At 43.5% G+C, this 24,387-nt stretch overlaps 1 protein-coding gene and 1 long non-coding RNA gene across 3 annotated transcripts in view; one reads left to right on the top strand and one right to left on the bottom strand.

Annotated features, from left to right (window-relative positions):
• The window catches only part of LOC141113461 (uncharacterized), a 40,240-nt gene extending 28,442 nt beyond the window's left edge, over window positions 1–11,798 (bottom strand). The window contains exons 1-2 of one of the 2 annotated variants that reach the window (XR_012236776.1): window positions 11,745–11,798; window positions 8,130–8,240 (exon numbers count right to left, since the gene is read on the bottom strand). This is a non-coding gene — a long non-coding RNA (uncharacterized lncRNA). Of the gene's footprint in view, window positions 1–8,129; window positions 8,241–10,891; window positions 11,423–11,744 lie in introns of those variants that run through there. The other variant, XR_012236777.1, reaches the window with a different exon arrangement.
• The window catches only part of LOC141113460 (arf-GAP with SH3 domain, ANK repeat and PH domain-containing protein 1-like), a gene marked incomplete in the record, with an annotated part of 303,097 nt that continues 289,615 nt past the window's right edge, over window positions 10,906–24,387 (top strand). Inside the window, 1 exon segment of the mRNA XM_073606564.1 lies at window positions 10,906–11,805. Within this exon segment, the coding sequence (XP_073462665.1) occupies window positions 11,680–11,805 (126 nt within the window).

Here is a 24,387-nt window from a genome sequence, read left to right as displayed (position 1 = left end):
TTCTTGGGGGTCCGTGGAAGGAATAGTGCCCCGTCCTTGGGGGGTTCGTGGAAGGAATAGTGCCCCGTCTTTGGGGGGTCCGTGGAAGGAATAGTGCCCCGTCCTTGGGGGGTCCGTGGAAGGAATAGTGCCCCGTCCTTTGGGGTTCGTGGAAGGAATAGTGCCCCGTCCTTGGGGGGTCCGTGGAAGGAATAGTGCCCCGTCCTTGGAAGGAATAGTGGCCCGTCCTTGGGGGTCTGTGGAAGGAATAGTGCCCCGTCCTTGGGGGGTCCGTGGAAGGAATAGTGCCCCGTCCTTGGGGGTCCATGGAAGGAATAGTGCATTGTTCTTGGGGGTCCAGGGAAGGAATAGTGCCCTGTCCTTGGGGGTCCACGGAAAGAATAGTGCCCCATCCTTGGGTGTCCATGGAAGGAATAGTGCCCCGTCCTTGGTTGTCCACGGAAGGAGTAGTGTGCAGTCGTTGGGGGTCCATGGAAGGAATAGCACACCGTCGTTAGGGGTCCGTGGAAGGAATAGTGCCCCATCCTTGGGGGTCCACAAAACGAATAGTGCCCCATCCTTGGCTGTCCATGGAAGGAATAGTGCACTGTCATTGGGGGTCCATGGAAGGAATAGCACACCGTCGTTAGGGGTCCGTGGAAGGAATAGTGCCCCATCCTTGGGGGTCCACAAAACGAATAGTGCCCCATCCTTGGTTGTCCATGGAAGGAATAGTGCACAGACATTGGGGGTCCGCGGAAGGAATAGTGCATCGTCATTGGGGGTCCATGGAAGGAATAGTGCACCATCATTGGGGGTCCATGGAAGGAATAGTGCCCCATCCTTGGCTGTCCATGGAAGGAATAGTGCACCGTCATTGGGGGTCCATGGAAGGAATAGTGCACCATCCTTGGGGGTCCGTGAAAGGAATAGCGCGCCGTCGTTGGGGGTCCATGGAAGGAATAGTGCACCGTTTTTGGTGTCAGTGGAAGGAATAGTGCCCCTATGTTGGTGTCCATGGCAGGAATAATGCCTTAAGGACCGGATAAAGGCAAGCAAATGCCACATCCGGCCCCAGGGCCGCAATTTGGAGGCCACTGGTTTACACTGTAGGAGCTCATTTACACTGGTGTCGCCCCTTGAAGAGCAAACCACTGTGGATTGTTTTTCAGAGGTTGTTTGACAGGTGGCGAGGGGTGTTATGTATGGCTTGTTTTAACTCACAAAATCCCTGCACCACCGTGTCATAACTTCGTGCATTGCATGCAGTTGCAGAGAAGTTGTGGCACATCCCCATTCAACTGAATAGATCATGTTCGGCAGGTGGCAATGGCCACCAAATGCTATAGGGGAGGGATAAGCTTTGCCACGCCACGATGCAAAGCACCGTATGTACACCCCTGTCCACAGCTTAAGAGGGAGGAATTGAGGGGTGGTAAAAATGTGGCTCAACTGTCTTTTTTTTCACTGCCCCCTAACTGCAAGTGCAAACAAGGCCTAAGAGTATTACATAACACAGCAGCGGTCGCACATCAGTCTTTATTTATTTTTACAGTGAAAATGGCCATAAATGTTTTTTGGCCGGAATCCAGCGTTAAACGTTTTAGCGCCCGGAGTTGATCTTTAAGTTGTGATATACATTCTGTACGAACTCCCAGACTCCATCGATTGTTCCTGTAGACTAGAGCCAAGCCATTGACTTCCAGCAGATCCTTCTTGGCACCTTGACAGCAGCATGAAAAAAACAGAACAGGGCCTGAAATTCAGAGCACACGTCAACAAGATAATTATGAATCAATTTACAAATGTTGATTTGATCCGGGCCTCTGGTGTCTGCCAGACCAGGAAGATTTCATGGCAGAAAGCCATTTAGTGAATGTGGGCCACGGGAAAATTTAAATACTTGACTGGCACCTGGGAAGGGATGCAAAGACACCGCCAAGGAATTAAGGAACATTCTCATTCCGAGCAAATAGAATTCGGCTCTGAAGTGAAAGGCAGCTGCTGTATGAAAAATGACACGCCGCTCATTGTCTGAAGACTCTATTTTTATAAGTGGTGTAATTATTCCGATGAATGACGGAATTATTTATGAGACAATTTAGCAAAACATATGGAACAGAAAGACCTAAAAAAAACGACAAAACACAAATGTACAGTCTGAATGAATCCGCATCATATACTCGGCATTATTCATAGAAACTCCCATATCCCACACAACACAGCAATCATATTCTGGGGCACATCAGAGTCCTCCTATACATCCAGGAGATTCCAGAGTCCTCCTATACATCCAGGAGATTCCATCACAGTACTTATACATCCAGGAGATTCCAGAGTCCTCCTATACATCCAGGAGATTCCATCACAGTACTTATACATCCAGGAGATTCCAGAGTCCTCCTATACATCCAGGAGATTCCATCAGAGCCCTCCCTAACATCCAGGAGATTCCAGAGTCCTCCTATACATCCAGGAGATTCCAGAGTCCTCCTATACATACAGGAGATTCCAGAGTCCTCCTATACATCCAGGAGATTCCAGAGTCCTCCTATACATACAGGAGATTCCAGAGTCCTCCTATACATCCAGGAGATTCCATCAGAGTCCTCCTATACATCCAGGAGATTCCATCACAGTACTTATACATCCAGGAGATTCCAGAGTCCTCCTATACATCCAGGAGATTCCAGAGTCCTCCTTTACATCCAGGAGATTCCATCACAGTACTTATACATCCAGGAGATTCCAGAGTCCTCCTATACATCCAGGAGATTCCATCAGAGCCCTCCCTAACATCCAGGAGATTCCAGAGTCCTCCTATACATCCAGGAGATTCCAGAGTCCTCCTATACATACAGGAGATTCCAGAGTCCTCCTATACATCCAGGAGATTCCATCAGAGTCCTCCTATACATCCAGGAGATTCCATCACAGTACTTATACATCCAGGAGATTCCAGAGTCCTCCTATACATCCAGGAGATTCCAGAGTCCTCCTATACATCCAGGAGATTCCATCAGAGCCCTCCCTAACATCCAGGAGATTCCAGAGTCCTCCTATACATCCAAGAGATTCCATCAGAGCCCTCCCTAACATCCAGGAGATTCCAGAGTCCTCCTATACATCCAGGAGATTCCAGAGTCCTCCTATACATCCAGGAGATTCCAGAGTCCTCCTATACATCCAGGAGATTCCATCACAGTCCTTATACATCCAGGAGATTCCATCAGAGCCCTCCCTTACATCCAGGAGATTCCAGAGTCCTCCTATACATCCAGGAGATTCCAGAGTCCTCCTATACATCCAGGAGATTCCAGAGTCCTCCTATACATCCAGGAGATTCCAGAGTCCTCCTATACATCCAGGAGTGCCCATCACAGTCCTCCTATACATCCAGGAGATTCCATCAGAGCCCTCCCTTACATCCAGGAGATTCCAGAGTCCTCCTATACATCCTGGTGAGCCCATCAGAGTCCTTCTATACAGCCAGGAGAGTCCAACAGAGTCCTCCTATACATCCTGGAGTGCCCATCAGAGTCCACCCTTACATCCATCTCCCATCAGAGTCCTCCCTTACATCCAGGAGAGCCCATCGGAGGCCTCCCTTACATCCAGGAGAGCCCATCAGAGCCCTCCCTTACATCCAGCTGTGCCCATTAGAGTCCTCCCTTACATTCAGGAGAGTCGATCAGAGTCCACCCTTACATCCAGGAGAGCCTATCAGAGTCCTCCCTTACTTTCAGGAGAGCCCATCAGAGCCCTCCCTTACATCCAGGAGAGCCCATCTGAGCCCCACCCAACCCTTACACCCAGGAGAGCCCATCAGAGCCATCCCTTGCATCCAGGAGAGTCCTTCAGAGGCCTCCCTTACACCCAGGAGAGCCCATCTGAGCCCCCCCGCCCCTTACATCCAGGAGTGCCCATTAGAGTTCTCCCATACATCCAGGAGAGTCCATTAGAGTCCTCCCTTACATTCAGGACAGCCCATCAGAGTCCTCCCTTACATCCAGCTGTGCCCATTAGAGTCCTCCCTTACATTCAGGAGAGACCATTAGAGTCCTCCCTTACATCCAGGAGAGCCCATCAGAGTCCCCCCCCCCCCCTTACATTCAGGAGAGCAAATCAGAGTCCTCCCTTACATTAAGAAGAGCTTCCCCTTACATTCAGGAGGGCCCATCAGAGCCCCTCCTTACATCCCACAGTGGTCATCAATGTTCCCCCTTACATCCAGGAGTGCTGATCAGGGGGACTGGGGGGCATAGTTATGCCAGATCACTGCCAGCCAACTGACGTATTTTAATGGACAGTTGCTGGGAACCAAATAAGAGTTTGGAGCGGGCAGTATGTGGCCCACGGATCTTAGTTTGGAGAACCTTGTTGTAGCTCATCAGATCTTAACACTGGTATATCAGTGCTGTTACTTTTCACAATATGTATGTTGAGTTCTATGCAGGCTCAATGCACGGGCACATAGATAACAATTGTTTTCCATGTGCCCTGTTCACACTACAATGCTGTGCCGAGGTGTGTTGTGGTACATTGTGTTAGGATGGGATGTTTTGTAGTTCTTTCCTAGGGTGACAACGCTCCTCCTCTATAGATATAGTATGACGAGTGAGCGTTGTCAACCTTAGGACAGGAAGTGTACTGCTGGCAAGCAAAAAAAAAAGACTGAACATACTAATGCAGCAGCCACATATATGGACTTGTAACCTGCAACATATAAAATATTGTTCCTGGATTTACGGTATATACTGTATGCTTTACATTCTGAAGTCTTCTGGCTGGTCACATGACTTTATGGGTCCTTGTTTATATATATATATATATATATATATATATATATATATATATGTGTAGCGCTGGTAAATTTTTAATCTACTACTGATAGGTAAATTTTGTGGGTTACTTGTTAGAGGAAGTTAGATCTGCCTCTGTTCCAGCTTGGCTGAGTTGCGTGTAGTTCCACACTGTGCCGGTGGGTGTCGTTGTCACCATGGGTCGGTGTTGGAAAGGCAACGTGTTGAAGCGTATGAGTGCTCCTCTGTCCCGGAGATAACTCGGTGGAGGTGGTCCTCCGAGTTGCATTCTGGGAGAGGGTATTTATGGGACAGATGCCATGTTTAGGGGTTCGTTTTCAGCCACCTGCTGGCCCTCCTGGCCGACAGGTATGCGTTAAGAGTACTACCTTGTGGTCCTCCGTTCCGGAGGCCCATGTCGCTGCGGCGTGTGGGTGGGCCCAGAAGCCTGTCTGGGGCCTACCACAGCAGCAGAGGAATGGTCCTGAGCTGTCTATCCTGAGTGAAGAAGCTGGACAACTGAGGAGATCCCAGGGGAGGACCCGTCATGGAAGGATCATGCAGAGTGCTGGTCTGGAGAGGGGCCTGGTGACTCGGTTGGAGGACATATCCTGACGTAGTCTTACTGCATAGTACTGCCGGGTTGGCTTAAAGGTTCAAGTACTGTGTCTGACATTCATCGCAAACCAATACATCCTGTGGCAGAGGATCGTACGGGTTTTGCTACAAACAAGTCTGTGGCAGAGACTTTTGTTCGTGTTACGTACTGGCTGCTAGGCAAGTGAAAGAGGCCTATCCAGGCGGGCAAAGATTGAATCCCACAAGGGGAGTGCATTCAGCTACAAGTGTTCAATTCCAAAGAATGTTCTAAAGAATACCAAGGAAAGGTATTTGAGCTTCCCTGCAACTTTCCTTCTGCTACTTCCTTTATTACTTGTTCATTAAAGCATTGGAAAATATACTCAAGTGTTTGGTGTCTACATCGTCCAGAGGTAAACTCAACGGGACCCTAGACCGGGTACCGGTGAGGTATCGAGAGTGAAGGTAACAAGCCCGCTTTAAACCAGCAGCCCCATGAGAGTTAGTGCTACATATACATATATATATATATATATATATATATATATATATATATATATATATATATATATACAGTCGGGTATTTAGACCCCCTTACATTTTTCACTCTTTGTTATATTACAGCCATTTGCTAAAATCATTTGAGTTCATTTTTTTCCTCATTAATGTACACACAGCACCCCATATTGACAGAAAAACACAGAATTGTTGACATTTTTGCAGATTTATTAAAAAAGAAAAACTGAAATATCACATGGTCCTAAGTATTCAGACCCTTTGCTCAGTATTTAGTAGAAGCACCCTTTTGATCTAATACAGCCATGAGTCTTTTTGGGAAAGATGCACCAAGTTTTCCACATCTGGATTTGGGGATCCTCTGCCATTCCTCCTTGCAGATCCTCTCCAGTTCTGTCAGGTTGGATGGTAAACGTTGGTGGACAGCCATTTTTAGGTCTCTCCAGAGATGGTCAATTGGGTTTAAGTCAGGGCTCTGGCTGGGCCATTCAAGAACAGTCACGGAGTTGTTGTGAAGCCACTTCATTATTTTAGTTGTGTGCTTAGGGTCATTGTCTTGTTGGAAGGTAAACTTTCAGCCCAGTCTGAGGTCCTGAGCACTCTGGAGAAGGTTTTTTCCAGGATATCCCTGTACTTGGCCGCATTCATCTTTCCCTCGATTGCAACCAGTCGTCCTGTCCCTGCAGCTGAAAAACACCTCCACAGCATGATGCTGCCACCACCATGCTTCACTGTTGGGACTGTATTGGACAGGTGATGAGCAGTGCCTGGTTTTCTCCACACATACCACTTAGAATTAAGGCCAAAAAGTTCTATCTTGGTCTCATCAGACCAGAGAATCTTAGTTCTCACCATCTTGGAGTCCTTCAGATGTTTTTTTTAGCAAACTCCATGCGGGTTTTCATGTGTTGTGCACTGAGGAGAGACTTCCGTCGGGCCACTCTGCCATAAAGCCCCGACTGGTGGAGGGCTGCAGTGATGGTTGACTTTCTACAACTTTCTCCCATCTCCCGACTGCATCTCTGGAGCTCAGCCACAGTGATCTTTGGGTTCTTCTTTACCTCTCTCACCAAGGCTCTTCTCCCCGATAGCTTAGTTTGGCCGGACGGCCAGCTCAAGGAAGGGTTCTGGTCGTCCCAAACATCTTCCATTTAAAGAGGAGTTCCAGTCAAAAAAAAAAAAAAAAATTAAAAGTCAGCAGCTACAAATACTGCAGCTGCTGACTTTTAATTGGACACTTACCTGTCCTAGGGTCCAGCGATGCGGGGGATCGAAGCCCCGCTCGTCTCCCCCTCCGTTCAGCGGCGCCGGCATTGCAACTGTGGGCGCCGGGCTGTGGCTTCACAGCCTGGCACCCACTGCGACCTGTAATGGGTCCCAGATGATTGACAGGAGGGAGGGAGCAGAGCCCTTCCTGTGCCGAGGGGGAAGTGATGTCACCAGCCCAGGCACTGGAAGAGGCAGACTACGAGGGACCCCCTAGCAACGGGCATTTAGAGTAAAGTAAAAAAAAAAAAAAAAATATCCAAATTTTTTTTGTATTTTTTTTTAGGATTTTTCATGTAGTTTTTTTTTTTTGGGTGGAACCCCACTTTAAGGATTATGGAGGCCACTGTGCTCTTAGGAACCTTAAGTGCAGCAGAAATTTTTTGTAACCTTGGCCTTGCCACAATTCTGTCTCTGAGCTCTTCAGGCAGTTCCTTTGACCTCATGATTCTCATTTGCTCTGACATGCACTGTGAGCTGTAAGGTCTTATATAGACAGGTGTGTGGCTTTCCTAATCAAATCCAATCAGTATAATCAAACACAGCTGGACTCAAATGAAGGTGTAGTACCATCTCAAGGATGATCAGAAGAAATGGACAGCACCAGTTAAATATATGAGTGTCACAGCAAAGGGTTTGAATACTTAGGACCATGTGATATTTCAGTTTTTCTTTTTTAATAAATCTGCAAAAATGTCAACAATTCGGTGTTTTTCTGTCAATATGGGGTGCTGTGTGTACATTAATGAGGGAAAAAATGAACTTAAATGATTTTGGCAAATGGCTGCAATATAACAAAGAGTGAAAAATTTAAGGGGGTCTGAATACTTTCCGTCCCTACTGTATATATATATATATATATATATATATATATATACACACACACACAAACACACACACACATACAGTAGGCCAAATATTATATTTATTTTTTATATACAGTATGCCATATACATAGCAGGAATACATATATTGGAGTGGTCTTACCTGCCAAACGATTTGTAAATCTGTTCAGCCAGCCTTGTGATCCAGGCACCCCTGCCAGAGAGCAAAGCAGGGTCGGTGACCTCACTGATCTCCACTGCAGTTGAAGAAAACCTATAAATGTAAGAAAAATGAAGGCTGTCATTTCTGACGTTCATATAATGCAGGTTGGTTGTGTTGCCTGTCCTTTGGTTTCAATTCATTACCTGTGACAAGTATACTGGTCAGGAAAGTCAGATGTCCTCAGATTACTTGTTATAGGTTAATGACACCAATAGTATTGAGGCCAAAGGATCAGCATGATGAACAGACTTTATGTCACTTCCCTGCCAACCTCTGCATGCCATCCAACATTCTTAAAAGGGAAATATGGATACTTTTAGGCACAGACTATGTTGGCAAACCTGGAGTTGGGTTAAAGGTCCATTCCTGCTCAAATTAAATATAAAGACAAAGGATCCCCCGGCAGCTTTTTAGAAGTAGGACCTCTGTGCTGATTTGAATAGAGCCTCTGGCCGACCCTGGACGCTGCCAGTGCACACCCATGGTCGCCATTTTTGCAGACTTTTAGCCGCAGCTAATCAGTAAGTTTGGGTTAGGTGCTGCTGCATTCACAGGCCTTGTTCAGTCACCTCCAAACACTGCAAACTATCTGAAGCTAAACTGCTGTGTAAATGCAGCCGTATTCCTCATTTCAGGACAGTGGGCGGAGCTATGCAATCCATTTCTTTACGCTTCATTGGCCAGATGTAAACCCAGACCCGCTGGTGCATAGTGCAAATATAGCCTAATATTAGAGAGCCATTTATTCCAAAATGCATACAGTACTGCTGTTCCACACTATTTAACCACCATCAATGTAGTGTATGGAAACCACGGATTAGAACTTGGGACCCAATGAGACTGGATGGTTATTCTCTCTTCCTCTCTCTATACTATATCTCCCCCTCTCTAAAAGAAATAATTGTAAGCTCCATGAGGGCGGGGACTGATATATGAATATATGTTGGTGCTGTATAAATACCTGTAAATATTTATTGGCAATAATATTAATATATGAATAACTTTTATAGTAGAATTTTAATATACTGTATATATTTATTATTAATAATCATAATAATAAAAACCATAATGATTATGAATAATAACCATAAATATAAATAAATACATGTAACAAATAATATATTAATAATATTATTAATATAGGAATAAATATTATTGAATTTGAATATATAAAAATAAAAACATACAATATTATTAATAATAATCATAAATATGAATACCTGTAACAAATATATTAATAATAGTATTAATATAGGAATAAATATTATTGAATAATAATAATAATAATATTAATAATAATCATGAATATAAATACATGTAACAAATAATATATTAATATTATCAAATTTTAATATGTAATAATATATTATTAGTAATAATCATAAATATAAATACCTGTAACAAATAATAAATTAATATTATCGAATTTTAATATATAATAATAATATATTATTAATAATAATCATACATTTAAATACCTGTAACAAATAATATACGAATATTATTGAATTTTAATATATAATAATATATTATTAGTAATCATCATAAATATAAATTCCTGTAACAAATAATATATTAATATTATCAAATTTTAATATTTAATAATATATTATAAATAATAATCATAAGTATAAATACCTGTAACAAATCATATTTTAATATTATCGAATTTTAATATATAATAATATATTATTAGTAATAATCATAAATATAAATACGTGTAACAAATAATATATTATTATTGAATTTTAATATATGAAAATCTCATATTAATAATAATCATAAATATAAATACCTGTAACAAATAATATATGAATATTATCAAATATAATAATAATAATAATAATAATAATAATAATAATAATAATAATAATAATAATAATAATAATAATAAGTTATTAATAATAATCATAACTATACATACCTGAAACAAATATAATAATAATAATAATAATAATTGAATATTATAGACTTTTAATATATTAATAAAACTTATTAATAATCATCATTATAAATACCTGTAACAAATAAATAAATAAATAAATTTTATATATATATTTACATATACATACACACACACACACACACACACACAATTTATAAAAATACAATGGTATAATACAATCATATAAAATATCTGTAATAAATAATATAATACATTCAAAATATATATATTTAAGTATTTATTACATATATAATTCTATATATTATAAACCTATAAAATACTATATATTAATATTATTTTAATTATTATTTTTATATTGTTTATTCTATATCAAATCTTTTTAATGTATTATTTGTTACATATATTTTTTATTGTATTATTATTTTATAGGTTATAAATCTATAAAATACTATATATTATTATATACACACACGTAACAAATATTACATTTAAAAATTATATATAATAATAAAAAAAACATATAAAAATAATAATCATTACAATAATAATACTAGTAGTAATAATGATGATAATAGTGATAATAATAGTAATGATAATATATTAATTTATTATTAAAACGCATAAAAAAAATCTATCACCATGAAGTTTTGTTGGTGATAGAACATTAGTGAGGTGTTTCTATCAGGATAATATGAGGACAGTCAGTAGATAAAGAAAGAGGGACTGTCTCCTCCCTACAGTTATGAAAAAAAGAAGGAAGCAACCTTTTTTTTTTTTTATTATTATTTCTTTTTACTTCTGCAAATGCTGCTCTCCCTCTTCCTCTGTACAATCCTCCCTCCTCCTCCTTTCTCTAGGACCAGGTCTCTTCCCCATCCTCTTGCTGTCTCCTCTCCCACCCCCCATCCATCCTCCTCTCTCCCTCTCTCACATCCTACCCACTCTCATCATCAGGAGCCCCCCTCGTGCGGCTCCGCGCATGCGCGTCCCTGCTTCCCCCTTTCATTCAGTCTGGCAGTGAGGAGAGGAGCTGCAGCACAGCGGGAGGAGGGAGTACGATCCAGCGCTGATATCCACACACCCGCATAGTCATTCACACCGCACAGCACAGCACAGAGCACACTGCACTCATCAACCTCAACTGCTGGACACTTCCATAGAGCACAACAAGGAGGAGGAAAAAACTGCACAAACTGCAAGTCCAGTGACTGAGAGCCCAGCACTATCACTGCACCCCCCCACATACACCCCACTCAGTTCCTGTGCACCCCCCACATACACCCCACTCAGTGCCTGTGCACCCCCCACATACACCCCACTCAGTGCCTGTGCACCCCCCACATACACCCCACTCAGTGCCTGTGCACCCCCCACATACACCCCACTCAGTGCCTGTGCACCCCCCACATACACCCCACTCAGTTCCTGTGCACCCCCCACATACACCCCACTCAGTGCCTGTGCACCCCCCACATACACCCCACTCAGTGCCTGTGCACCCCCCACATACACCCCACTCAGTTCCTGTGCACCCCCCACATACACCCCACTCAGTGCCTGTGCACCCCCCACACACACCCCACCATGCCTGAGCTCATCAGTGTAGAAGAGTTTATAAAGGAGACTCTGGAAGACCACAGCTCACCCACCACCTCCTCCTTCACCACCAGGATGGGCAGCTGCAGGAACGCAGTGAACACCATAGAGGAGGTAAGGGGAGGGGTGCAATATGGGGGGGGGGGGCACCTGGGATCATGGCAATGATTATATGTAGAGGGATGATCTTCATGATTGTATGTGGAGGGATGATCTGCAGCTGCAGCCAGAAGTTCTGGCCAAGTACCTATCCCGGCAGGTGATCAGCATTTGCTATAAGTTGGAAGGAATTCTGCTTAAAGCCGTATAAACGTTTATTATATTGCAGCTTACCAATTCTTAGATTGGATGGCTGCATTCGTTTTTCTTTTTTTTTTTTTTTTTTTTTTATGCTTTCTTTTATTTTAACCCAGCGATCCTGCCAGTAAGTCTGTTGTTTTTCCACCAGAACAAGCTGCCCTGCGTATGAACAAGTTTAGAGGGTTGAGACAAACCACTTAGGCCCCTTTCACACTACTGCGACTTCGCTGCTATTTCAGGGAGACTTGAGGTCTAGGAACCTGAACTCGCATCAAAGTACTGCAGGGACTACTTTTGAAGTCGGCACGACTTGAAGTCGTACTAATATGAATGGTAGTCATTGGAAATCATGGGGAGCGACTTGTCATGCGACTTTGCCGCACAAGTGTGAAAGGGGGGCCTTAGTACTGGAAGGGGTGCTCAGCTTTTATTTATTCCTGTAAAACTTTTATCCCGAAAGGGGAAAAAAAAAATGTAAATGCTTATAAAGTATTATCTGATATCTGGAGTTTGACTTCAATTTGTTAGTGTATCTATATCTGTTAGTACTAAGACCACTTTCACACTGTCGGACCGTTCAGGTCTGCCTGTTAGTTTTGACGGCGGACCTGAACGGGCGCTCCATGCTAGTCTATGGAGCGACGGATGTCATCGGTGACATGTCCGCTGACATCCAACCTGGTCCGATCCACTAAAATCAGACGGATGGTCCTACGTTCGCATCCGCCCCTGGCGGATCGGATTGGGTGAGATCTGATGAAAACGGACATGCTGTCCGTTTTTTTTTTGTCCGATCTCTCCATAGCAAGCAGCGGCGCTCGACAAGCCCCTCCTCCCCGCTCAGTGAGCAGAGAGGGACCTGTCATCCGCCGGCTCAACGGAGAGATCTCCCACTGAGCTGGCAGACCGAGGCGGACTCCGTGGCAGCGGATCCGCCTCGTGGGAATGAAGCCTAAGGCTTCATTCACACATGGGCGTTTTAACCACTTTAAGACCAGGCCTTTTCTGATACTTTTTGTTTAAAAGTTTTTAAATTGGGATTATTTGCTAGAAAATTACTTAGAACTTAATTTTTTTAGCAGAGACCCTAGAAAATAAAATGGCGATGGTTGCAATATACTTTTTTATGTTGCACCATATTTGCGCAGCGGTCTTTCAAATGCAACATACACTTTTTTTTTTTTTTAATAAACCCAAAACCGTAAAGTTAGCCCAATTTTTTTTTGTATACTGTGAAAGATGATGTTACGCCGAGTAAATTGATACCTAACATGCCATACTTTAAAATTGCACACGTTCGTGGCATTGGCGACAAACTACGGTACTTAAAAATACCCATAGGCGACACGTTACTTTTTTTTTTTTTTTTTTACAGGTTAGCTGTTTAGTGATATAGAGGAGGTCTAGTGCTAGAATTATTGCTCTCGCTCTAACGATCGTGGCGATACCTCACATGTGTGATTTGAACACCGTTTATATATGTGGGCGCAGAGGGATGGGCTCTTTTTTACTTTTTTTTTTTTTTTTTTTTATTATTTATTTTATTTTACTTTTAATTTTTTTTATATATACACTGTTCCTTTAAAAAAAAAAGTGCTCACTTTTATTCCTATTACAAGGAATGTAAACTTCTCTTTATAATAGGAATAGGACATGACAGGTCCTCTTTATTGAGAGATCTGGGGTTAAAAAAACCTCAGATCTCACATTTACCTTTTAAAAGCAAAAACAATATTTAATTTTTCCTTTTTAACAGAAAAAAACCTCCCAGCTCTTTAAGGTCGTGAGGCAGAAGTGAGGTTAGACGTCGCTCCAGGGCTCCAAGGGCCTAGAGTCCAATCGGGGGCCAACGCTCCCTCATTCGACTTCCTGCCCATGCCTCCAGCAGATCGGATCGTTTCCACCTTTTACGGATCTCTCCGGTAAGCAGGGAAACGACCTGGAAGCGGCAGGAAGGAGGGGGGGCACCTCTCCCGCCACCACCTCCAAAAGTGATCTTGCGGCGAATGCGCTGCTGAGACTACATTTTTTTTTGTAGATAATCGCCCACAAAACAAGAGGATTCCGGTGTTATGGCAGCTAACTGCTGCCATAACAGCGGTATTTAGCGTCAAAGTAATGCCGTAAATGTACCATGGGTGGTCGCCAAGTGGTTAAATTGCGGTGCGGCGATTTCTGTCCGCGATTGAAAAATGCCCAGGTGTGATAGCAAGTCGCATGTTTCTGATGCCATTCATTTGAATGGAAGCTAAAAACGCAGTGCGGTTCTGCCACAATAAATTGCGGCAAACCGCATCGCGCAAAGCTTGTCGCCCCCCCAAAAAAAGTTCAGGAGCTTCTTTTGAGGCGGCATGCTGTAGTTTACCGCGATTTGCAGCGTGGTTTATCATGGCAGAAGCGCCGTACGTTTTTAAGGTGCCATTCGAATGGATGGCATCTGAAACGTGCATTGTACGATTTGTCAAACGCCCAGGTGTGAACGCAGCCTCACAGTCCCCTCGCCCCAAATTGACAATGCTGCTGTGCCCCCTGTTCTCCTCAGGCATGTACTGGCCATCGGGACTATCGGGAGTTTCCCGGTGGGCTGATGGCTCAGTGGGCTGGTCAGGTGTAGTCCTGGAGCCGCTCCTCTCTGACAGTGACTGATTGTGATTTCACTCCTGTCAGGGGGAGCAGCTGCCGTCACTTGCTGGAGAGGATTAGGCTTTCTGCTCCCTCCAGCCTGCAGGGGGAGATAGACAGCGGGCAGACTTTCCTTCCTCTCTCCCCTTATCACTTGTCACATGACTGGAGAGAGGAACAACGAGATGCTGCCTTCAGAACTGTGAGTACATGTGGGAGGGGGAAGAGAGGGAGGACACTGCTGAAAGGGAGCTGCTGGTAATGGGGACACTCTGATGTAAGGGGGCTGCTGGTAATGGGGACACTGCTGAAAGGGGGCTGCTGGTAATGGGGACACTCTGCTTAAAGGGGGCTGCTGGTAATGAGGACACTCTAATGAAAGGAGGCTGCTGGTAATGGGGACACTCTGATGTAAGGAGGCTGCTGGTAATGGGGACACTCTGATGTAAGGGGGCTGCTGGTAATGGGGACACTCTGATGTAAGGGGGCTGCTGGTAATGGGGACACTCTGATGTAAGGGGGCTGCTGGTAATGGGGACACTCTGATGTAAGGGGGCTGCTGGTAATGGGGACACTCTGATGTAAGGAGGCTGCTGGTAATGGGGACACTCTGATGTAAGGGGGCTGCTGGTAATGGGGACACTCTGATGTAAGGGGGCTGCTGGTAATGGGGACACTCTGATGTAAGGGGGCTGCTGGTAATGGGGACACTCTGATGTAAGGGGGCTGCTGGTAATGGGGACACTCTGATGTAAGGGGGCTGCTGGTAATGGGGACACTCTGATGTAAGGGGGCTGCTGGTAATGGGGACACTCTGATGTAAGGGGGCTGCTGGTAATGGGGACACTCTGATGTAAGGGGGCTGCTGGTAATGGGGACACTCTGCTTAAAGGGGGCTGCTGGTAATGGGGACACTCTGATGTAAGGGGGCTGCTGGTAATGGGGACACTCTGATGTAAGGGGGCTGCTGGTAATGGGGACACTCTGATGTAAGGGGGCTGCTGGTAATGGGGACACTCTGATGTAAGGGGGCTGCTGGTAATGGGGACACTCTGATGTAAGGGGGCTGCTGGTAATGGGGACACTCTGATGTAAGGGGGCTGCTGGTAATGGGGACACTCTGATGTAAGGGGGCTGCTGGTAATGGGGACACTCTGATGTAAGGGGGCTGCTGGTAATGGGGACACTCTGATGTAAGGGGGCTGCTGGTAATGGGGACACTCTGATGTAAGGGGGCTGCTGGTAATGGGGACACTCTGATGTAAGGGGGCTGCTGGTAATGGGGACACTCTGATGTAAGAGGGCTGCTGGTAATGGGGACACTCTGATGTAAGGAGGCTGCTGGTAATGGGGACACTCTGATGTAAGGAGGCTGCTGGTAATGGGGACACTCTGATGTAAGGAGGCTGCTGGTAATGGGGACACTCTGATGTAAGGAGGCTGCTGGTAATGGGGACACTCTGATGTAAGGGGGCTGCTGGTAATGGGGACACTCTGATGAATGGGGGCTACTGGTAATGGGGACACTCAAAATTGAAGTGGGCCAGTCTGGATGAAGTCCAGGGCCAAATTTTTGTCTCAGTCCAGCCCTGGTTCTCCTTCATTCAGAGTGGCACTCTGATTCAGGAGGTGTGTTACTGGTCAGATCACCAGGTGAAAACAGAGCTTAAAAATAGAATGAATGCAGCCACCGTATCTAATGATAAGGTAAGCTGCAATATATTACATTTTTGGGTTTGTTACCGCTTTAAATGTCCATTCACACCACATTGTGTTGAGTGCAGGTAAATACACGTGCATGCTGCATTTTGGTGCGTTCCATTGCGTTTTAACATGCACTTTTCTTCTCACTTCCTGGACCATGCAAAGGGTCTTCAACCAGGCTCAGGAGCAAAACTTAGGCTGGCTTGTTTTCAGTGCGTCTTTCGATGATTCCCATTATTACAAATTACGTCTACTTTTTTTTTTTTATGACACAAATCAGCGCAATGTCTCAGTGTGGACAGTTCCCATTCACCTACCTTACATTTACTGGTCTTTGCATTGGCATAGTGTGCCAACGCATCGCTGTGAATGGACCCTTAGTGCCCTTTCACACTGCTCTCTAGCAATTGTATGCATTTTTACCGCAATTTTTCTGTGTTTCAGATGCATTTCCTGTGCGTTTCTGGTGCATTTTTTGGGTAGCCTCTACCTGTGAAAAATGGACATGTGACTAAAAAAAACACAAATCACAGTGCGCTTTTACTGCAATTTCCATTCATTTCAATAGGAAGCTGCTTTTTTGGTGCACTTTTTCAAAACTGCACCAAAGATGCAGCATGCAGGACTTTTTAAAACACATCGCACCTGTAACGCAGTGGTATGCAGAGTCCCTTAGGATATAAACGTAAACGTTTTTTCTTGCAAGGTAAAAACGCAGGAAAAATTTATCAGTGTGAATGGACCCTTATGCCGCGTACAGACGATCGGACATTCCGACAACAAAATCCTGGATTTATTTCCGACAGATGTTGGCTCAAACTTGTCTTGCATACACACGGTCGCACAAATGTTGTTGGAGATGCCGAAAATCAAGAACGCGGTGAGATACAAGACGTACGACGAGCCGAGAAAAATGAAGCCAGTGCGGCTCTTCTGCTTGATGTGTGGAACTTTGTGCGTCGGAATTGTGTACACACGATCGGAATTTACAACAACAGATTTTGTTGTCGGAAAATTTGAGAACCAGCTCTCAAATTTTGTTTGTCGGAAATTCCGCCAAAACATCCAATGGAGCCTACACACAGTCAGAATTTCCAACAAGCTCACATCGAACATTTGTTGTTGGAAATTCCGACTGTGTGTACGCAGCATTAGGCTGAGTTCAAACCATGGATCCATCCTGCCTTGTATCGATGGTTCAGGCTGGTGGTGTAATGGTGTAGGGCAGGAATATGAAATTAGCAGACCTCCAGCTGTTGCAAAACTTCAAGTCCCATCATGCCTCTGCCTCTGGGTGTCATGCTTGTGGCTGTCAGAGTCTTGCTATGCCTCATGGGACTTGTAGTTCTGCAACAGCTGGAGGTCCGCTAATTGCATATCCCTGGTGTAGGGGATATTTTCTTGGCACACTTTGGGCCCCTTAGTACCAATTGAGCATCGTTCAAACCCCACGGCCTACCTGTGTATTGCTGCTGACCATGTCCATCCCTTTATGACTACAGTGTCCCCATCTTCTGATGGCTCCTTCCAGCAGGATAATGCACCATGTCACAAAGCTCCAATCATCTCACCACTGGTTTCTTGAACATGACAATGAGGTCACTGTACTCCAATGGTCTCCACAGTCACCAGATCTCATCCAATAGAGCACCTTTGGGATGTGGTGGAATGGTAGATCTACAGCAAGTGTGTGATGCTATCATGTCAGTATGGACCAAAATCTGAGGAATGTTTCCAACACCTTGTAGAATCTATGCCACCAAGAATGAAGGCAGTTCTGAAGGCAAAAGGGGTCCAACCCGGTACTAGCAAGGTGTACCTAATAAAGTGGCCGGTGAGTGTGTATGTTAAGCACTGCGTAAATTGATGGCGCTATAGAGGTACCTGTAATAAAAAAAAAAAAAAGTACATGAAAGATGCACCATGCAGGACTCTGATGTGTTATTATGAAAATGCATAGTCTAATAGAAGTCGGTGGGAGCACGTGTAAAACGCGGATACGTCTCTCTGCACCCAAACCAAAGCACATTTTCGGTTTTGGTTTTTCGGCCAAGTGCATCCTGTATTTTCATTTTCAGTACCAAAATCTCCATTCAGTGCACCTCTACTATAGACCCAACATTGGTAGGTCAGCTATAATACAGTATATGTTGCCTTATATAAAATATTGATATTCACAGAAATATCCATTGCGTCTCCTCACCTTGTGATTTGGTTTTTATGCTGTTTGAATATACGGGTTAGATTATGGCTGAGAGGATCAGCGTTTTCCATTGACGGGAAGTCTGCTGTGTGCAGAAAACCATTGCTTCGGGATCCTATTTATTTCTGTGAAGTCTCATAATAGTTAAGTTGTTATAGGTAAATATTGTCTAAATACAGGTGGCACGTGTGCTCCGTGTATTTCTTCCAAATCTGTGCAGTAATTCAGTGCAAAAATTTACCTCTGTACAGGAGCTTCCTGTAATAAAGACCGGTCACTGCTGCTCCCTCTCCTTGTGCAGGGTGACTGGTCTTGTCTCCGCCCCCTCCTGCAGTTTTCTGCAGACAGCCTGTAGTGGGAGGACCCTGCTGGGCCCCTCCCACAACTCAGCTGTCTGCCCAGGCTATGTACAGCACAGTGATGATGTCACGGTTACTTTTAAAGGTAAGGCTGTAAAGGCATTTGGTGGATTTATATCCTTGAAGAATATATTTAAATGAAAGTTTTGTGCCTGGAATTCAGCTAAAGGAAAAAAAATATTCTATATAATTGTTTTTTTTTTTTCAGTACTATTTGTACATTTTTTTTTTTTCAATACTACTTTCTATTTTTTCAATAATATAATATATATATATATATATATATATATATATATATATATATATATATATATATATATATATATATATATATATATATATATATAATATTTTTTTTTTACAAACACAGTATCTCACAAAAGTGAGTACACCCCTCACATTCTATCTTTTCATGTGACAACACTGAAGAAATTACACTTTGCTACAATGTAAAGTAGTGAGTGTACAGCTTGTATAACAGTGTAAATTTGCTGTCCCCTCAAAATAACTCAACACACAGCCATTAATGTCTAAACCGCTGGCAACAAAAGTGAGTACACCCCTAAGTGAAAATGTCCAAATTGGGCCCAAAGTGTCAATATTTTGTGTGGCCACCATTATTTTCCAGCACTGCCTTAACTCTCTTGGGCATGGAGTTCACCAGAGCTTCACCGGTTGCCACTGGTGTCCTCTTCCACTCCTCCATGACGACATCACGAAGCTGGTGGATGTTAGAGACCTTGCGCCTCTCCACCTTCCATTTGAGGATGCCCCACAGATGCTAAATAGGGTTTAGGTCTGGAGACATGCTTGGCCAGTCCATCACCTTTACCCTCAGCTTCTTTAGCAAGGCAGTGGTCGTCTTGGAGGTGTGTTTGGGGTCGTTATCATGTTGGAATACTGCCCTGCGGCCCAGTGTCCAAAGGGAGGTGATCATCCTCTGCTTCAGTATGTCACAGTACATGTTGGCATTCATGGTTCCCTCAATGAACTGTAGCTCCCCAGTGCTGGCAGCCCCAGACCATGACACTCCCACCACCATGCTTGACTATAGGCAAGACACACTTGTCTTTGTACTCCTCACCTGGTTGCCGCCACACACGCTTGACACCATCTGAACCAAATAAGTTTATCTTGGTCTCATCAGACCACAAGACATGGTTCCAGTAATCCATGCTTTCTTGTGCATCATCTATAGAAGAGGCTTCCTTCTGGGACGACAGCCATGCAGACCAATTTTATGCAGCGTGCGGCGTATGGTCTGAGCACTGACAGGCTGACCCCCCACCCCTTCAACCTCTGGAGCAATGCTGGCAGCACTCATACATCTATTTCCCAAAGACAACCTCTGGATATGACGCTGAACACATGCACTCAACTCCTTTGGTCGACCATGGCGAGGCCTGTTCTGAGTGGAACCTGTCCTGTTAAACCACTGTATGGTCTTGGCCACCGTGCTGCAGCTCAGTTTCAGGGTCTTTCCAATCTTATAGCCTAGGCCATCTTTATGCAGAGCAACAATTCTTTTTTTCAGATCCTCAGAATTCTTTGCCATGAGTTGCCATGTTGAACTTCCAGTGACCAGTATGAGAGAGTGAGAGCCATAACACCAAATTAAACACACCTGCTCCCCATTCACATCTGAGACCTTGTAACACTAATGAATCACATGACACCGGGGAGGGAAAATGGCTAATTGGTCCCAATTTAGACATTTTCACTTAGACCCCTTTCACACTGGAGGCGTTTTTCAGGTGATACAGCGCTAAAAATAGCGCCTGCATAGCGCCTGAAAAAAGGCTCAGCTGCAAACCCAGTGTGAAAGCCTGAGTGCTTTCACACTGGGGCGCAGCACTGGCAGGGCATCACAAAAAGTCCTGCCAGCAGCTTCTTTGCAGCGGTGTAGGAGCGGTGAATATACCACTCCTCCACTATTACTCCATCGCTCCTGCCCATTGAAAACAATGTGGCAGCACCAGCAAAGCGCCGCTGCATTTTGTGGGGGCGGATTTAACCCCTTTTCGGCCGCTAGCGGGGGGGGTTAAAACAGCCCCACTAGCGGCCGAATAGCGACGCTAAAATGACGGTAAAGCGACGCATAAAATAGCGCCGCTTTACTGGCGATGCCCAGGGCGGCTCAGTGTGAAAGGGGTCTTAGGGGGTTACTCACTTTTGTTGCCAGCGGTTTAGACATTAATGGCTGTGTGTTGAGTTATTTTGAGGGGACAGCAAATTTACATTGTTATACAAGCTGTACACTCACTACTTTACATTGTAGCAAAGTGTCATTTCTTCAGTGTTGTCACAGGAAAAGATAGAATAAAATATTTACAAAAATGTGAGGGGTGTACTCATTACATATATATAATGTGTGTGTATGTATAATTATTTATGCCATTTTTATTATGTATTTACACATCCTGTAAAATGAAAGCACATACTTCTGCTATAATATTTACTGGTTAAAGCTTCAGTTATATTGCAACACCACACAATTATGTAACATGAAGAAGAGGCGTTAAACAGGAAGTACACAGCAGTTAGCTGGACAGTCACAGTCCTGTCAATTGTATAATGTGCCTGTGGATACAGGGTTAAATATCATATATTTATTAAACTGGACATGCACTCATACTACATACCATTTCAGTTTGCTTCTGCCATGATTAAATTGCACAATTTTTGTACCAATTACCGTGTTAATGTAAATGTAAATTCAAAAGTCTACTTTATTCATAGTTTTCTTTTCTTTAAATCTGTAGCTTTTATTGTAATCATACATGATGATCCTGCCAATGAAGGTTTTTGTTCAGGCACTTCCTGTAATAGGGTGACAATGCTCTGCCTCTGTATTACAATTGTGTTCCTGCGTTGTCACCCTCTCACATTTCGCGTCATATTTTTCAAGCATGGCCCTCTGGTCACCATCACCCATCCTATAAAAATGACATGCAGCTATCAGCAGCACTTGGATTCAATGAAAGGTGAGAAAAGGTGAAAGAAAGTATTTTATATAAAGTGACACTGTAACCACTGAGTCAGGTAAAAAAAAAAGGTCAGTCGTGTAAAGCAGACCATCTATACTTAACTCTTCAGCAGCCCATGTCTTGAAATGCTGCGGCTGAATACCTGTTTCCCCCACTGTACGCAGTAGTTCCTCCCGCCAGCTTGTGCAGCCTGTAATGACATATCAGCTGGTGGGAGGAAATACAGAATGCAGCAGGGGTCAGATATTCCTACACCTGAAGGTGTTGAATACCTGCAGCAGCTGGCAATCAGTGAAGCGGTGGCATTTCAAGACACAGGCCACTGGGAAAGCAAATATACAGTAAATGATCTTCTTTACAGGGCTTCTGTGTGTGTGTGTGTGTGTGTGTATATATGTGTATATATGTGTGTGTGTATATATATTATATATATATATATATATATATATATATATATATATATATATATATATATATACATACATACATACATACATACATACATACATACATACATATATATGTGTGTGTGTATATATAATATATATAATCACACACACACAGCAGCCCTGTAAAGAAGATCATTTACTGTATATTTATATTACAGTTGTGCTCATAAATTTACGTACCGTTCTATTTCACTCATGGTGAAGCCATTTATTAATCAACTATGGTTACTCCTTTTAAATCATAATGACAACAGAAACTACCCTAATGACCCTGATCAAAAGTTTACATACCCTGGTGATTTGGCCTGATAACATGCACACAAGTTGACACAAAGGGGTTTGAATGGCTATTAAAGGTAACCACCCTCACCTGTGATCTGCTTGCTTGTAATTAGAGTGTGTATATTAAAGGTCAATGCGTTTCTGGACTCCTCACAGACCCTTGCATCTTTCATCCAGTGCTGCACTGACGTTTCTGGATTCTGAGTCACGGGGAAAGCAAAAGAATTGTCAAAGGATCTGCAGGGAAAAGGTAGTTGAACTGTATAAAACAGGAAAGAGATATTAAAAAGATATCAAATTAATTGAGAATTCCAATCGGCAGTGTTCAAACTCTAATCAAGAAGTGGAAAATGAGGGGTTCTGTTGAAACCAAACCACGGTCAGGTAGACCAACTAAGATTTCAGCCACAACTGCCAGGAAAATTGTTCAGGATGCAAAGAAAAACCCACAAAGACCTTCAGGTGAAATACAGAACTCTCTGAAAACATGTGGTGTGGCTGTTTCAAGATGCACAATAAGGAGGCACTTGAAGAAAGATGGGCTGCATGGTCGAGTCATCCGGAGAAAGCCATTCCTACGCAAATGCCACAAAGTATCCCACTTACAATACGCCAAACAGCACAGAGACAAGCCTCAAACCTTCTGGCACAAAGTATTTGGAGTGATGAGAACAAAATTTAGCTTTTTGGCCACAACCATAAAAGCTTCATTTGGAGAGGAGTCAACAAGGCCTATGATGAAATGTACACCATTCCTACTGTAAAACACGGAGGTGGATCGCTGATGTTTTGGGGATGTGTGAGCTACAAAGGCACAAGAAATTTGGTCAAAATTGATGGCAAGATGAATGCAGTATGTTATCAAAAGATACTGGAGGAAAATTTACATTCATCAGCCAGGAAGATGCGCATGGGAAGTACTTGGAAATTCCAGCATGACAATGATCCAAAACACAAGGCCAAGTCGGCCTGTCTTTGGCTACAGCAGGATAAAGTGAAGGTTCTGGAGTGGCCATCTCAGTCTCCTGACCTCAATATCATTGAGCCACTCTGGGGAGATCTCAAACGTGAAGTTCATGCAAGACAGGCCAAGAATTTACAGGAACTGGAGCCAAGAGGAATGGGCAGCTTTACCATCTGAGAAGATAAAGAGCCTCATCCACAAATACCACAAAAGACTTCAAGCTGCCATTGATGTTAAAGGGGGCAATACACGGTATTAAGAACTGTAAACTTTTGATTTGGGTAGTTTGTTGTCATTATGATTTAAAAAGAGTAAACACAGTTGATTGATAATAAATGGCTTCATTTAAATACGAACCATGAGTGAAAAAAGTTTTTGTGTTATTCATATTCTCTGAAAATGGGCAAGAAATCATAAATTCTGCTAGGGTATGTAAACTTATAAGCACAACTGTGTGTGTGTGTGTGTGTGTATGTATGCATGTATGTATGTATGTATGTGTGTGTGTTATATATATATATATTGTGTGTGTGTACATATGTGTACATGAACTTTAATGGCATCCCAGTCTTAGTCCGCAGAGTTAAATATTGAGTTGGCCCATGCTTTGCAGCTATAACAACTTCAACTCTTCTGAGAAGGCCATAATGTGAGGTCATGCACTGATGTTGGACGAGAAGGCCTGGCTTGCAGTCTCCGCTCAAATTCATCCCAAAGGTGTTCCATCGGGTTGAGGTCAAGACTCTGTGCAGGCCAGTCAAGTTCCTCCACCCCAAACTCACTCATCCATGTCTTTATGGACTGTGATTTGTGGACTGGTCCAAAT

The sequence above is a fragment of the Aquarana catesbeiana genome, linkage group LG12, assembly GCF_042186555.1.
Source record: "Aquarana catesbeiana isolate 2022-GZ linkage group LG12, ASM4218655v1, whole genome shotgun sequence".
NCBI classification, from domain to species: Eukaryota; Metazoa; Chordata; class Amphibia; order Anura; family Ranidae; genus Aquarana; species Aquarana catesbeiana.
This window is presented reverse-complemented; position numbering and strand designations above follow the sequence as displayed.